Consider the following 13,221-nt stretch of genomic DNA (forward strand, 5'->3'; position numbering starts at 1 on the left):
AAGGGGCTCCCCTCTTAGAAACTGCTGCTGTGCTGACCCTGCCCTGCAGAGGGTCCGGGCTGTCCCCCTTCCTCTCCAGTGCCTGTGCCTCCACCCCCCGGGGGTCGGGCTCACACCTTGAGGGGACTTGCTTCGGGCTTTCTTCTCCGAAGGGCAGTCACCGCTGATGTGGGGGGAGCGACCCAGCCTCTTGCCCAACAGGTCACCTGGGAGAGGGCAGAGTGAACCCCGCCCTGCCTCTCAGGGCTTGTAGGGGCCAGGGCGGGAACAGCTCAGGCCCACCCCAATACCGGCCTCAGTCCCGGCCCAGCTCCAGCTCAGCCTGGAACCACACCCCTCATTCCTCAGGGGTGCCTGTGGGTCCTGGCCAGGTTAAAGCCGTGCCCAGCCTGGGGTCCCTCATGTGGGGCTGGGACAGGGCGAGGGCCTGGGACGGTCCAGACCCTGGGCTCTGGACTGTGTGTGCATAGATACGATGGGAGATCCACAGCTACGGCCTCAGGTAGCAACTCGGGACCCCACAGGTGCCATGCTGCCCGCACCAGCCAGACTAGTCTCCTCTGCAGGGTAAGGAGCCTTCCTCAGCACCCTGATTTGACTGGAAACCAACCTCTCTTCCTAGGGTACGGGTGAGGACCGGCAGTGCAGAGTCCCGTGCCAGGGTACCCAAAGCTCTTCCTAGAGGCCACAGACCCCGGCACACCTGCCACACCCATTCTTCCTGGGCCCCTGCCCCCAGGCCACATCCCTCACTGCCCCCAGAAAGCCCGAGCCACCACCCTGGCCTGGCCTGTCACACAAATGCCCACCTGCCCGGCTGGGCTAAGCCCCCAAGGGCACCCCAAGCAGCCTCACCCACTGCGTACAGCCGCTCACGTGGCCCAAGCCCCGCCCCAGCCCCACCCCCATCCTGAAGTCCTCTCTCAGGTCCCACATCCAAGCCATACTCATCCATCCCAGCCCCTGCACCCAGACACCAGGCTCCCTCCCGAGCCCAAGGCCTGGGAGGTTTCTGTGGAACAGCTCAGCAATTGGCTCGGTCTCCTGGACCCACCACAGTTACCTACCCTAACCCACCACAGTGCTGGCCTCCCGTCCAGACCCCGTGCTCCTGGCCCCCTCTCCATCCTCACGGGGCTCTGGGTGGGTGAGGGGCCCGCCTTCTCCTTATTCCTTTAATCTGTCATTTTTATCAGGTGGGGAAGTGCGTGCAGATCAATCTGCACTTTACAGCTGACAGAATGGTGCTAATAACTTATTGATCTCGGCTACCTCCTGCCACTGGCCGGGGCCCAGGGGCCTAGCCCCAGGCCTTGCACCGGGAGGGACGGGAGGGACGAGGGACCGCCCAGACGAAGGGTCCTACCTCAGTGACCTAGCAGGATGGGTGGGGGGGTGCTCAACCTGCACAAGGCCCCTCGGGAAGCCAAAGGGTCTCCGGCCAGCAGGGCTGCAGCGTCCAGCTGTGCCAGACGGGAAGGTGGGTCTGGGCTGGGTCCACACCTGCTGCCCGAACCCCACCCTGTACGCACGCCTCCTGGACCCAGAGAACGACCCAGGGCTCTCACCTCCCTGCGATCTGTTTCCCATTTTCCATGCTGGGGGTGGGGCTCCTCTCTGCCTGGGAGAGGTGCTGGGGAGCACCTGACTGTGGGGGGGACCCACAGTGAGAACCAGGCCCATGGCCGCAGGGGGCTCCTGCCGTGGGGGTCTGGGGCTCACCAGGCCCTCATGAGGCCACATCTACTCACAGGCACACCCGGGGCAGCCAGAAGCAGACACACACACGGTCGCCAGAGGTCTGCAGGGCCGCCCCAAGCCCTCTCCTCCCGACCCTTCCCGCCCGGGTAAGAACAGGACTGACACGTGCTGCTGGGGCTGAGAAGGTGAGGGCAGGCGAAGGCCTCCACCCAGGGGCCGGCCGCAGGACGTGGGAGCCGCTGAGAAGTGGAGTCCCGAGAGGAGGGCAGGGCTCGGGCGAAACCTGGACACACGTGGTGCCTCACACAGACCACGTGGGACCCCCGAAGTGCTCATATGCGGGCCTTGCACCTGAGCACAAAGAGTGAGGGCACCCTGACACACGCGTGTCACACGGGCGTGAGTGGATACCCAGGCCTCTGGCCGGGTCCGGGGCGCACACGCGCACTCAGGCCACGCACCATGGGGAGGACTCCACGTGTGCAGGCAGCAGGGGGCCTGGCGGCTCAGAATATCTCAACCACTGTGGGGCTCCGGAGGCTCCCCCGATTGATGGGGCAATTCGATTTTATCAGCCGCCTGCTCCGCCCCCAACACGGCTCCAGAAGCAGCACTCCCCCAGAGGCCTACCTAGGCACAGGCACACCTGGAGGCCCTGATGGGGGTACTCAGGTGTCCCAGGACGGTGGACCATCCCCTACCCAGCCTTCCTGAGAGCTGCAGCCACTGCTGGGAACTTCGCGGGTTTGCCCTGGTCCATAGGGCAGCAAGGGACCCCTGCCACCTCCTCTCAGCACCCCCCCACACCTTCAGCCACAGCTCAGCCATGCCGCACAGTCTCTGCAGTGGTGCCTCATGGGTCCCCAAGTTGTCCCTCCCTCTGAGCTCCTGCTGTCACCAAGAGCCGCCCCTCCTCAGGGACAGAGCTCCTGGGCCAGCACACTCCTGCCCCACCCCTGCAGAGGTCCAGGCCCCAGTCCCCCTTCTCTCAGGGCGTGGCCCCCTTCCCTCTCGGGGCCCCTCGCTCTGTGGGGTCGGTGGGTGCTCCGTGCGTGCAGAGCGTGTCCCTGCCCATCCGGGAGCCACTCCCAGGTGTGCACCTCGGAGCCTCCGTGAGGCCTGCACTCCCTGACTGTCCTGCCTTCCGCTGTCCCTGGGGCCTCCGCCGCTCCAAGCCCCCTGCAGCAGCAGCCACGGTGGAGCCACCGCCTCCGCCTTCTGTCTGCACGGCTGGCCGGGATTAACACAATTACCATCACACAGAGCCCCGGGGGACAGCCGGCCTCGCCCCCTCCCGCCGCCTCCGCTGGCCTCCCTGGCTGCCCGCCAAGGCTGCTGGGGGCGGTGGCGGCACCCAGAGCCGACGGGCAGAGACGCAGGGAGGGCCGTGGGGCGGCCATGCTCTCGCTGAGCTGCCCTGGCTCCGGCAGCCCCGTCCTCATCCCCCCCCCCCCCCCCCCCCCCCCCCCCCGGCACTGCCCTGGCCCCTCACCTGCGGCTCCCAGGCCGACCTCCACGCTGCCTCTCTGGAATTCACAGCGGCTCTGATGCTCTGGCATAACGAGGTGGCGGCTGCGACGCAGGCTGGATATGAGGGTGGGGAGGTCGCTGTCCTGGCTGCAGCGAAGCAGATGGGGAAGGTGAGACCCGGTGGGGCTCCTGACTGAGCTCGCGTGTGAGCGCTGTGAGCATCTCCATTCCCTGGTGGGTGTGGGCTCTCACCCTGACCCACGCAGGCGCCACCTGGGCCCACCAGCTCCTGCCGAGTGTCGGCTGGACGTGGAGGCCTTGCCCTCAGACCCCACTGCTGCTCCCAGGGAGGGTCTGTCTGGAGTGCAGGGCTGGCCCTGTCCTGCAGTGCTCTCTCCAGAGAGACCGGCCACGGTGTCCCTGCCTCCTGCCTCGGGGGGCCTGCTCCTGGGGTGTAGGCTGCCAGAGGGGCCCAGCACTCATTCCTGTGCACGTGCTAAACTTGCAGTCACCCATGGACTCTCGATTTCTTCAAATAAGGAAACCGAGGTTGAGAGCAAAGTCTGCAGCCAACGAGGTGTGCGCGTGTCCAGGGACACACAGGGGCGCACACACACTCACCAAGGCCTGCAGACGCGCACGGACAGACGCGCACCGCGGGCCCCGGTGTGCCCGTGCTCGGGACACTCTGTTCTCTCCAGGGTTCCCCGCCAAGAACCCTGGGATGAACACAAATTTAACTTTGTTCCCTCATTTCTCTTACTGTCAAATCAGCTCAATGCCTGTATCACAGAACCCCAGAGAAAAGAGGGAGGGAATGGTCCCCCAACCCGTTTGCTCTTGGGGCTCTGAGAGCATCTCCTTTAGCACAGGGAAGGGCCACTCGCCACCTTGCAGATGCAGCCAGGAGTGGCAGGAAGTTGGGATACGACAGAAGAGGAGCAGGGACGGACCCCAGCCCGCCCTGTGACACCCCAGCGCTCCCTCCCCAGCACCCTGGCTCCCCAGCCCACCCTGTGACTCGCCAGCGCTCCCTCCCCAGCACCCTCGCTCCCCAGCCCACCTGTAACGGAGCAGCCTCCTGTCTGGGCCACTGCAAGGGGGGCCTCCACTGAGTGACCTGGGAACCAACCCTAAACCTCATTAAATAGCCCCCAGCACCCCTCCCCCCAGCCTGGGTGGCTGGAGCGCGCTAATCCAGAGCTGGCCCCTAAGCAGATCAGTTTCAGCTCCGAAGCCTCCAGGGCTGGGCTCTAGAGCCTCTGGGAGACCCTGATGCAGGCTCTCTCCCACCCCCAACCCCCTTTCCCTGGAGGCGAGAAGGCCCCCGCGGTGCAAACAAGAGGGCAGGTGGGGTGGGAATAAGTACTTTATGGGATTAATTGGCAGCAATCCTCACCCCCTCTATCATCCTCATCAATGTGGGGGCGGGGTGGGGTGGGGGGGGTGGAAGAGAGAAGTGCTGTCCTCAGCACCAGGGAGGGGCGGCGGGTGCCTAGTGGCGAGGCTGCTGCTGCCACGGAGCTCTCCCTTGAGGGGGACCCCCTTCTGGTGTCCCTAGGACTCCTGCAGGAGGGGGACCAACTCCCCAGAGACTGAGGAGTAGGGTCAGGCCCCATCAGTTTGCTCCCCATGAATCCTCAGTCGAGAGCCCCACGCAGGGACTGGGTCTGCCCCCCTCACCACCACCGTGGCCAACAGTGCTTTCACTCGTTGGTCATTCAGGCACGGGAGGTGCTGCAGCCCCAGGGAGGTGAAGCCTAGTGGGAAACAGGCCACAGTCCACCCACCAAACCCCTGCTCCCTGCCTTGGGGGTCTGCCCCATGGGCCCCAGGAAACCTGTGTGGTCACTCCGTCGTTCACTTTACATAAAGCCTGGTGTCATTCACGCCAGGCTTTATATAAAGAACCGTGAACAAATTTTGTACACGCCAGCCTGAACACGTGTGAACCCTCAGATCCCGTCTCCCCGTGAGGGGCCCTCGGGTTCCTCCAGTGCCTGCTGTGCTGTCCAGCCCTTGTCCACCTCCGGGCCAGCTCAGGGGCCTCGGGAGGGCAGGGGCCACATCTCCTGCCTGCTGCCCAGGATGCAGGGGGCCTAATGGGGAGCTCCAACCAGGCAGGTGGTTCACTGCAGTCACGCAGACAGAGGGACGGGGACGAATGGACCGACGGATGGAACCGATGGACAGACAGACAGATGAAGATCGATGGATGAAGTCAGATGACCAGACAGACGGAGGTGGACAGACAGACATGGACAGGCGCTACTGGACCGACAGAAAGGATGGCAACAGCAGACAAACAGATGGACAGAGCCTGAAGTACAGACAGCAGACTAGAGACAGAAAGACACATGGACAGGGCCAAAAGGAGCCAGGAAGAGACAAAGACAGAGCCGGGGTGGGGGCAGTGTGAGGCTGCTGGGCCGTGTGCTTGCCAGCCCTCCCTGGCCAGACGCCGGGGTGTGCAGTGGGGGACTGGCGGGGGGGCCGATGGGCTGTAAGTCCTCTTAGCTGAGCCCCTCAGTCTCCCCTCTGGCAAAGTCCAGAAAATCAGCCCTGCTGCTCTGAGCGCCTGTGCCAGGCCGAAGGAGCACCCTCACACTGGGGCCTGGCCTCTTGCTAGGGGCTCCCTGCGTCTGGACACCTGGGCCCTCTCCCACATCCCATGGCCAGGTGGGGTGAGCAGGGGGCTACAGGCAGCGGAGGAGCAGCCTGGGATTTCCCTACAGGCTTCGCTGACAAACTTATCATGTAGCTTCCCAAGTAAAAGGCTCATAAAACGTCGTCAATGTTCATTACGGTTCATAAAAATGATCAGTTGAGTGGGCAACTTCAAAATGAGGTGGAGATAAGTTTAAAGATGTTTTCATTGTAATTTGGCTCCAGGACCCAGACATTCTCAGAAATGTAAATAATAACACATCCGGGACTTCCCTGGTGGCACAGTGGTTAAGAATCCGCCTGCCAACGCAGGAGACACGGGTTCGAGCCCTGGTCCGGGAAGATTCCACATGCCGCGGAGCAACTGAGCCCGTGCACCACAACTACTGAGCCTGCGCTCTAGAGCCCGCGAGCCACAACTACTGAAGCCCGTGTGCCTAGAGCCCGTGCTCTGCAACAAGAAGCCACCGCAATGAGAAACCCATGCACCGCAACAAAGAGTAGTCCCCGCTCGCCACAACTAGAGAAAGCCTGCGCGCAGCAACGAAGACCCAACGCAAAAATAAATAAATAAATAAATAAATAATAACACATCTGGCACAAAGCCAGGCAGCAAGTGGGGCCACTCAGTGCTGGACGCCCACTGCCTGCTCGGTTGGGCCCTTCCTGGGCCTTCCCTGGAAGCGCTGGGCCAAGACTTGACCCCACTGAGCAGACATCACAGGCACCACAGCCTGGGCTCTGCCCACAGACTGTCCACCCCTGCCCTTCTGAAATGGGGGACTTGGGTCTCCCCAACACGCCCCAGCCTCCTCATCAGGTTCCCTCATTTTTATCTCCTTACTACATCTTGGATTGGCAGCCCCCTCAGCCTCTCTGCTTCCACCATGCCTGGATCACCATGGACTGGAGCAAACCCCCAACCTGCTGGGCGGGGCCTCCAGCAGGACCTTGTCAAAACATACACTGGTTACTCCCCTGCTCAAGAACTTTCAGTGGCTCCCCACTGCCTGAAGGACAATGGCAACAGTCCCAGCATCTAAGGCCCTTTAGCATCCAGTTGAGCCAGGCCTACCGGCTTCCCCTCCTCCCTTCTCACATCCCCTTCCCTCCCTCCTCCATGTCTTTGCAGACATCCCCTTTCCCTAGTGAACTCCTATGCATCCTTCAAGACCCCACTCACACATCACCATTCTCACATCCCAGTGGTTCTCTGGAAGGGTGGGAGGGGCTGGTCATGGCCTTAGCTCTGGGCAGATGGGTTTCAATGTGCGAGGGGGAGCGCACTTTGGCTTCAGGGTTGGGCAGTCCAGCACCCACGGCCGTGCTGCTGTCACAGCCTAGGCACAAGTCAACGGACAGACGACGGACTAAGGAGAGGAGGAGGGGAGGGAAGCTGGAGAGACTTAGAAGCAGACCCAGGGGACGTGGAGCAAGAAGGCTCTGTCCTGCGCATGCACAGCATGTGGGGGCAGCCTGGCCCCAGCCTGGCCCTACCTGCAGGACGTCTCTCGGAAGGAGATGTTCACATCCCAGTGGGTGTGGACTCTGCAAAGAGAGAAGCAGAGGGTCAGTGTGGCCTCCAGGTCTCGGCACGGGGACAGCAGGACGTGTGTGTGTGTGTGTGTGTGTGTGTGTGTGTGTGTGGCACACCCTGTGTCTGCCCTGGAGCGCCAGCCTCAAGGGAACTGGGCTGGCTCAGAGCACCCTCAACAGGCCGGCGGCTGCCGCCAGGACAGGCTCACGGGGCAGAAGCCAGCTCCTGGCCTCACCAGACAGAGGAATCGGGAAGGGCAGAATTGAGAGCCCGAGTCTCTGCTTCTTGTTGCAGTGGAACCAGAGCAGCCCCCACGCTGTGCTGGGGGTGGGGCTGTGGCTTCCTCTGCACGTTCACTTGTGTGACTGAACCCAACTTCCTAGTTGCTAGAGCTGCTCCGGGCAGGGAATGAGCCCCATGGCCACTGTCGGCTCCAGTGGTGGCCCCTGGGTCCCGGCTGCTGCCAACCTGCCTCCTGAAAGCGACCATCACACAGCGGAGGCAGGCGAGGGCAAGAAAGGAAGCAGCTCTGCCCTGTGCCCACGCTCTCATCCCAGCAGCACCCCTGAAAAGGCCCTCGGGCTGATGGAGGGCAGTGGGAGGCCCACGTGGTGCTTCACCTTAGCACGGGTAGGAGTGGGGGCGGCAGGCGGTGTGTGTCTCGGGTGGCCCGGACGGTTAGGGTTAGGGTAGGAGAAACTGGAACATGTTAAAAGACCAAGCAAGGGGCTTCCCTGGTGGCGCGGTGGTTGAGAGTCCACCTGCCGACGCAGGGAACACGGGTTCGTGCCCCCGTCTGGGAGGATCCCACATGCCGCGGAGCGGCTGGGCCCGTGAGCCATGGCCGCTGAGCCTGCGCATCCGGAGCCTGTGCTCCGCAACGGGAGAGGCCACAGCAGTGAGAGGCTCGTGTACCTCAAAAAAAAAAAAAACAGACCAAGCAGGAAGAGAAAGGGCCTAAAATTCTGGGGATGCACAAGACACGCCGGACAGACAGATGATGGACCTACAGATGGATGGAAGGATGGAAAAAGGGGTGAGTGGACAGAGGGAGGGGCCTCTGTCAGGAGGGGAGAAGGTGGGAGGTCAGGAAGGGTAGCCTCAAGCCTGGGAGGGACAGTAGGAGCCGGGGGGAGTGGCCCCTCTGGTGAGAGCGAGCGTGGGGCCCGCCCAGCTCCCCTTTCCCCGCCTGGCTGCGGTGCCGCCAGACCCTCCTCCTAGAAACGCCTTCCTTCCTCACACCCAGTGGCTCCGGGCCTCCCGGCCAACTACCCTCCGTGGCCTGCTCTGGCCGTGACCGCTGGTGATGCCCACTCCCCGGCGATGCCACCGAGTCCTGGCCCGACACTCGGCCCCCAGGCGGGGGCAAGGTGGGCTCGCAGCCATCCTGTGGCATGTCCCCGGGGGTCCAGGTTCTGTTTCAGCCGTGGCAGCTATCAGCGTCCACGGAGACACAGCAAGCTAAACTGGGGCCCTATCCCCAGGGCAAAGGCCCCCCACCCGAAGCCTGATGTGGCCTTCCGCTGCCTGGAGACCCCAGTTCTGCCACCTGCCAGAGCCCGCGTGCCCTCCCACCCTGGCCCTTGAAGCACCTTCTTTTCATGATACGGACATGCGGGTCGTCCTCCTGCTTCAAGCCCAGCCGCTGCCCACAGGCCGGGCCACTCCTGTCACTGTCACTACTGGCTGAGAAGCTGGGGGTCAGCTCCTTCTTCAGGACACGGGCAGGGGGCAAGGCAACTGTCCTCTTGTCTGCCAGCCGCCCCCGGTTCTGGACAGGGAGTGGGGAGAGGAAGGTTAGGACAAACCGGGTCGCTCAGCTTCCTGGGTGCCTACAGCAGAGGGGCCTCCAGCCTCCAGGACCGTCACAACCGGCCAGAGGCCAAGACAAGAGCAGGGGGGCAAGGCCTCCACCAGGAACCCCTGAAGAGACTGCCTTCCACTCCACCCTGGGGGGCTGGGGTGTGGCAGTGCCTTGTCGGGGCTCCACACTCGGCCCAGGCCCCTCCACAGGCACTCGCCTGCTGGAGACCAGCGCGGCTTTCCCAGCTCCAGGGAGCGCAGAGGGGCCGCAAGTACCCGCGGGACGCTGTGGGTCCTGTCACCGTTCAACGTGCAGTTACCTCTGCCTGCATGTCTGCCTGGCAACCCCCCTCACACTCTGCGTGAATCCCCCACCCATGCCAAGCCCACCTTCTGATTAGTGCCAAATGGAGCCCAGCTCAGGGGGAGCTGAAGCTGACCCCTGGCAAATTGCAGGTCTTTGGTTCACAGGTCACCTGGCAGCTGAGACCCTTTGTCCCACGGGCCCTGGGGGGGGCTCTGCCCCCTGGGTTAGGAACTAAAAGATTCGGAGTTTTTCAACGAGGCGCACCTGTCCCGGCCCTGCGACCGCCACGTGAGTGGGGAGCAGGGGCACACGCGCAGGGCCCCCACAGAGGCGCTCAGAGCCCGCGCACAGCCGGTGGCTCGTGCTCGGGCCCGCACAGTATGGTACCTGCCAGTGCCTGCAGGCGCTGCCACCCTAGGGAAAAAAAGTTCCTATTGTCTGGTGGGCAGGGGGCTCTTTCTTATTTAATAACAGGTGACTGGTTCAGGGAGGTGGCAGGGGCCTGGGGCTTACCTAATTCTCTTTCATCTTTTCAGTGACCGAGGCCTCCTAGGACCCCACCCTCCTGTTGCTAGGACAACGTGTCCCCACCACACGCAGGACACACGCAGGAGCTTGGGGAAGAAGGTGTCCAGGGGGCTCTCGCCCCTCCCCGCACAGCGTCGCCCTGGATCTGAAGGGCCGCGGTGTGCAGCCACCACAGTGCTACCCTCCAGAGGAAAGGTTCTCTTCAGACCCAGACCACCCTCACCTCCACACGACCCGTCCCAGCCCCAGATTTGGGCAGTGCCCCTGACAGGCTCTGGGAGCCAGTCTCTGCCACACCTGCCCTCACACATCCACCCAGGAGGCCCCCCCATGGTCGGCTCTGCAGCACACACTCAGCAAGATGGACTGGGCAGTGCTGGGGACGGGTGGCGTGGGGGGGAAGGAGCCGGGGTAGGCCTGCAAGACGAGGGGGCCTGGCCTTGGCTCGGTGCTACACCAGCGACAGCAGAGCTCGGGCGAGGCGGGGTGGCGGGGGGGAGGGGGTGACTGCCCATCTGGGCCCCGAGCCTCTTCAGGCCAGGCTCTGGGGGGAGGGTTCCCAACAGCCCTGACCTGTCAGGAGTGTGCTCAGCTGCAAAGGCCCCTCGGCTCTGCCCTTCTCTAGCCTGCTGTAGCCCAAGCGAAAGGACCTCCTCTCCTGCCTTTCCGCTTTAATTAAGCTGTTCTCTTAAGAAAAAAGTAAATGCATTTCTCTCTGCTTCTCATCTGTGGGACAAGGAAGAGGAGAGGGAAACAGAGCAGTAAGGCTGCCACGTGGGGTGCGGCCAGACCAGCTAGGGTGGCCTGGGATGGCCCCAGGGTGGGGGGCCAGGATGGGCAGCCCTGCTGACCCTGGCCAAGGACAGGGAACTCACATGCCTCCCCCACACACACCAGAGACCTCAGCTGCTCACCCCTGCTCAGCACAGAGATTTAAGAACTGGGTGCTAAGCCCCTGCCCCAGCCACGCACTGGCTCCTCAGACAGCGAGGGTGGGTGTGTGGAGGCCGGCTGCGTGAGCCCTGCGCCGTGTGCACACCCATATTCTGTGACCGTGCAGTGTGCACATACCTGTGGACCTGGCCACGGGGAGTAGGGGAAAACAGTCTCTCTGTGGAAAAGGTGGGGCCTGGAAAGACAAGGGGGTCCATGAGACTCCTTCCTTCCTAAGGGAGGGGTGCAGGGATGGGCCTGGGAGGGACCGGGCTCAGAAGAGGCAGGCCCAGGTCTGAGCCATCCCTCATGCAGGGCAGGGACCTGGGAGTCCCTGACAGGCAGGCAGCCCTGCAAGCAATGTCCTAGAGGGGGCTGATGCTGTGCTCAGGCCACCTGCCCACCCCCCTCCTACGGGAGACCTTCAAAAGGGGATGATGGGAGAGGCAGGGCTCCTCTCACTCGGGCAGAAAACCCAGACCAGCCTGGAGGGTGTCCTCTTGGGCACCAGCTGCTTGAGAAGGGGAGCGAGAGCTCAGCCTCCTGCCCCAGGCAGGTATGGTGGCAGCGGGCAAAGGTGGGCTGCCTGTGTACATGCTCTGTCTGGGGGGCTCTGTGGGCGGGCATGCCTGTGAGTATGGCGAGCTCATGCCAGACAGTGTGTGGGGTGGGCACGTGGGGAGGTTCAGCTGCGTCCTCTTCCTCTGCCCAACTTGTGTGTCTTTACAGGACTGCGTGTGGCTTCCTAGCTTGCCCACCCCCAGGGCCCACGAGGAATCCAGGACATCCCCTCCCCCACCCTACCGCCAGTCCAAAGTAAACAAGCTGAGGGCGGCCTGCAGGGTCCTCTCAGGCCTTCCTGGCAGCGGGGCTACCGAGTGGTGCCAGGAGCCATGGCCCTAATGGGCTCTCCCCCAGGGGCTCGAACTGTCCCCCTCAAGGAGAAATTTCCTTTTCAGGTTCACCCTCCAACCACTGCTGCCTGGAGGGCATGTGATGGGGAAGGCAGTGCTTCAGGGGCAGGCACAGGCCCCGTCTCTCTTGCTCCCCTAGGCTAATGAGGGGTCAAGAGACATCTACACTGGGTTGGAGGCCCCACACCAGCTCCCAGCTGCAGTTCTCTTGACACCCAAGGCCCACAGTGCACCTCCTGTGCCCCAAGCTGGGTTGTATCCCCGGACACTCCTGGACATCTAGGACCTTGCCCTGTAGGGCTCCAGCCCTGGGCACCCAGAGATGCACGTCACTCACATCCAAGCCTGTGGCCACCCCAGAATGTACATCCAGGCCAGCCAACACTGTCACACTGTCACATCCCAGAACAAGCATTCCCTTAGGACTGGCCCCTCTCCCAGGCTGGGCCAGCTGACATGGTGACACCCTCCCAACCTGTGACAAGGCAAAGTCCCCAAGCCCCAGTCAGGTGACACTGTCCAGGGAGGAATCCTTCACACCGTGGGCTGTCCCCAGGACCTCAGGAGAAGCAGCTCCCAGACTCCCAAGGAGAGGTTCCAGGATAGGCAGGACCCTGCCCTGCATCAAGGGGGTGAGGGCTCTGGTGCCCCGGGATTCCCACCCAAAGTATCTCCTCTCTTAGTCCCTGGGGGCTCCCTCCTGCCCATCGGCAGGGTTGAAGTTAGGACTGATCCTAGAAAATACAGGCACAAGCTCCGCGGCGGAGAAACAAGACCCCGAAGCCCCAACTTTTCTCCCGCATCTCACCACCGGGGAGGATATTCGACAGCCTGGACAGTCGCAGATCGGAGGATGCACCTGCAGGATCCCCTTGGACATAAGCGTCTTCAGACTTTTCCCTGCGAGGAGAGCCGAGGCAGGACCAGTGAGGGAGCGGGGCGGGCACAGGTGGGGCCGGGCACGCGGGCACGCTTCCGGGGCGCTGTCAGGGTCAAGGCCAGGTTCCCTCCCACCACGACTATGAACACCCGCCTCCGTCCAACTTCCGAACCCTCCGCCAGGCCTCGCGGCTCACCCTACCCTCGCGGACGCCGCGGGGATCTGCAGAGCTCAGAAACTCAAGATCCGGTGAGCGCCCCCGCTTGACGGAGGGCGGCCTTCTCCCCTCCCCCTGCGCCACTCCTCCCGCGCTCCACGCTCTCCAAGCCGGTCCTCCGGAACCCGGAGCCGGGCGGAGGAGGGTCGGGCCCGGCGCAGGTGAGCGGCGCGGTCGGGACCCAGGACTGCGCTTGACCTCGTGGAGCCGTGAGCCCCAAAGTCGACGAGCGTGACCGGGCCCCTAACTTTCTAACCACCCCCT

The 13,221-nt window shown here is 63.4% G+C and overlaps 1 protein-coding gene across 1 annotated transcript in view; it reads right to left on the bottom strand.

Moving 5' to 3' along the window:
- SAMD11 (sterile alpha motif domain containing 11) overlaps nt 1-12,818 on the bottom strand; it is an 18,101-nt gene extending 5,283 nt beyond the window's left edge. Inside the window, exons 1-5 of the mRNA XM_027108325.1 lie at nt 12,669-12,818; nt 8,968-9,146; nt 7,336-7,386; nt 3,194-3,318; nt 117-206 (exon numbers count right to left, since the gene is read on the bottom strand). Of these exons, the coding sequence (XP_026964126.1) occupies nt 117-206; nt 3,194-3,318; nt 7,336-7,386; nt 8,968-9,146; nt 12,669-12,740 (517 nt within the window). The 5' untranslated portion in view covers nt 12,741-12,818. The remainder of the gene's footprint in view (nt 1-116; nt 207-3,193; nt 3,319-7,335; nt 7,387-8,967; nt 9,147-12,668) is intronic.
- Between the last annotated feature and the right edge of the window lie 403 nt (nt 12,819-13,221).

Source organism: Aethalodelphis obliquidens, unplaced genomic scaffold (assembly GCF_003676395.1).
Source record: "Aethalodelphis obliquidens isolate GAN/ISIS:26980383/991018 unplaced genomic scaffold, ASM367639v1 scaffold9, whole genome shotgun sequence".
In the NCBI taxonomy this organism is placed as follows: domain Eukaryota; kingdom Metazoa; phylum Chordata; class Mammalia; order Artiodactyla; family Delphinidae; genus Aethalodelphis; species Aethalodelphis obliquidens.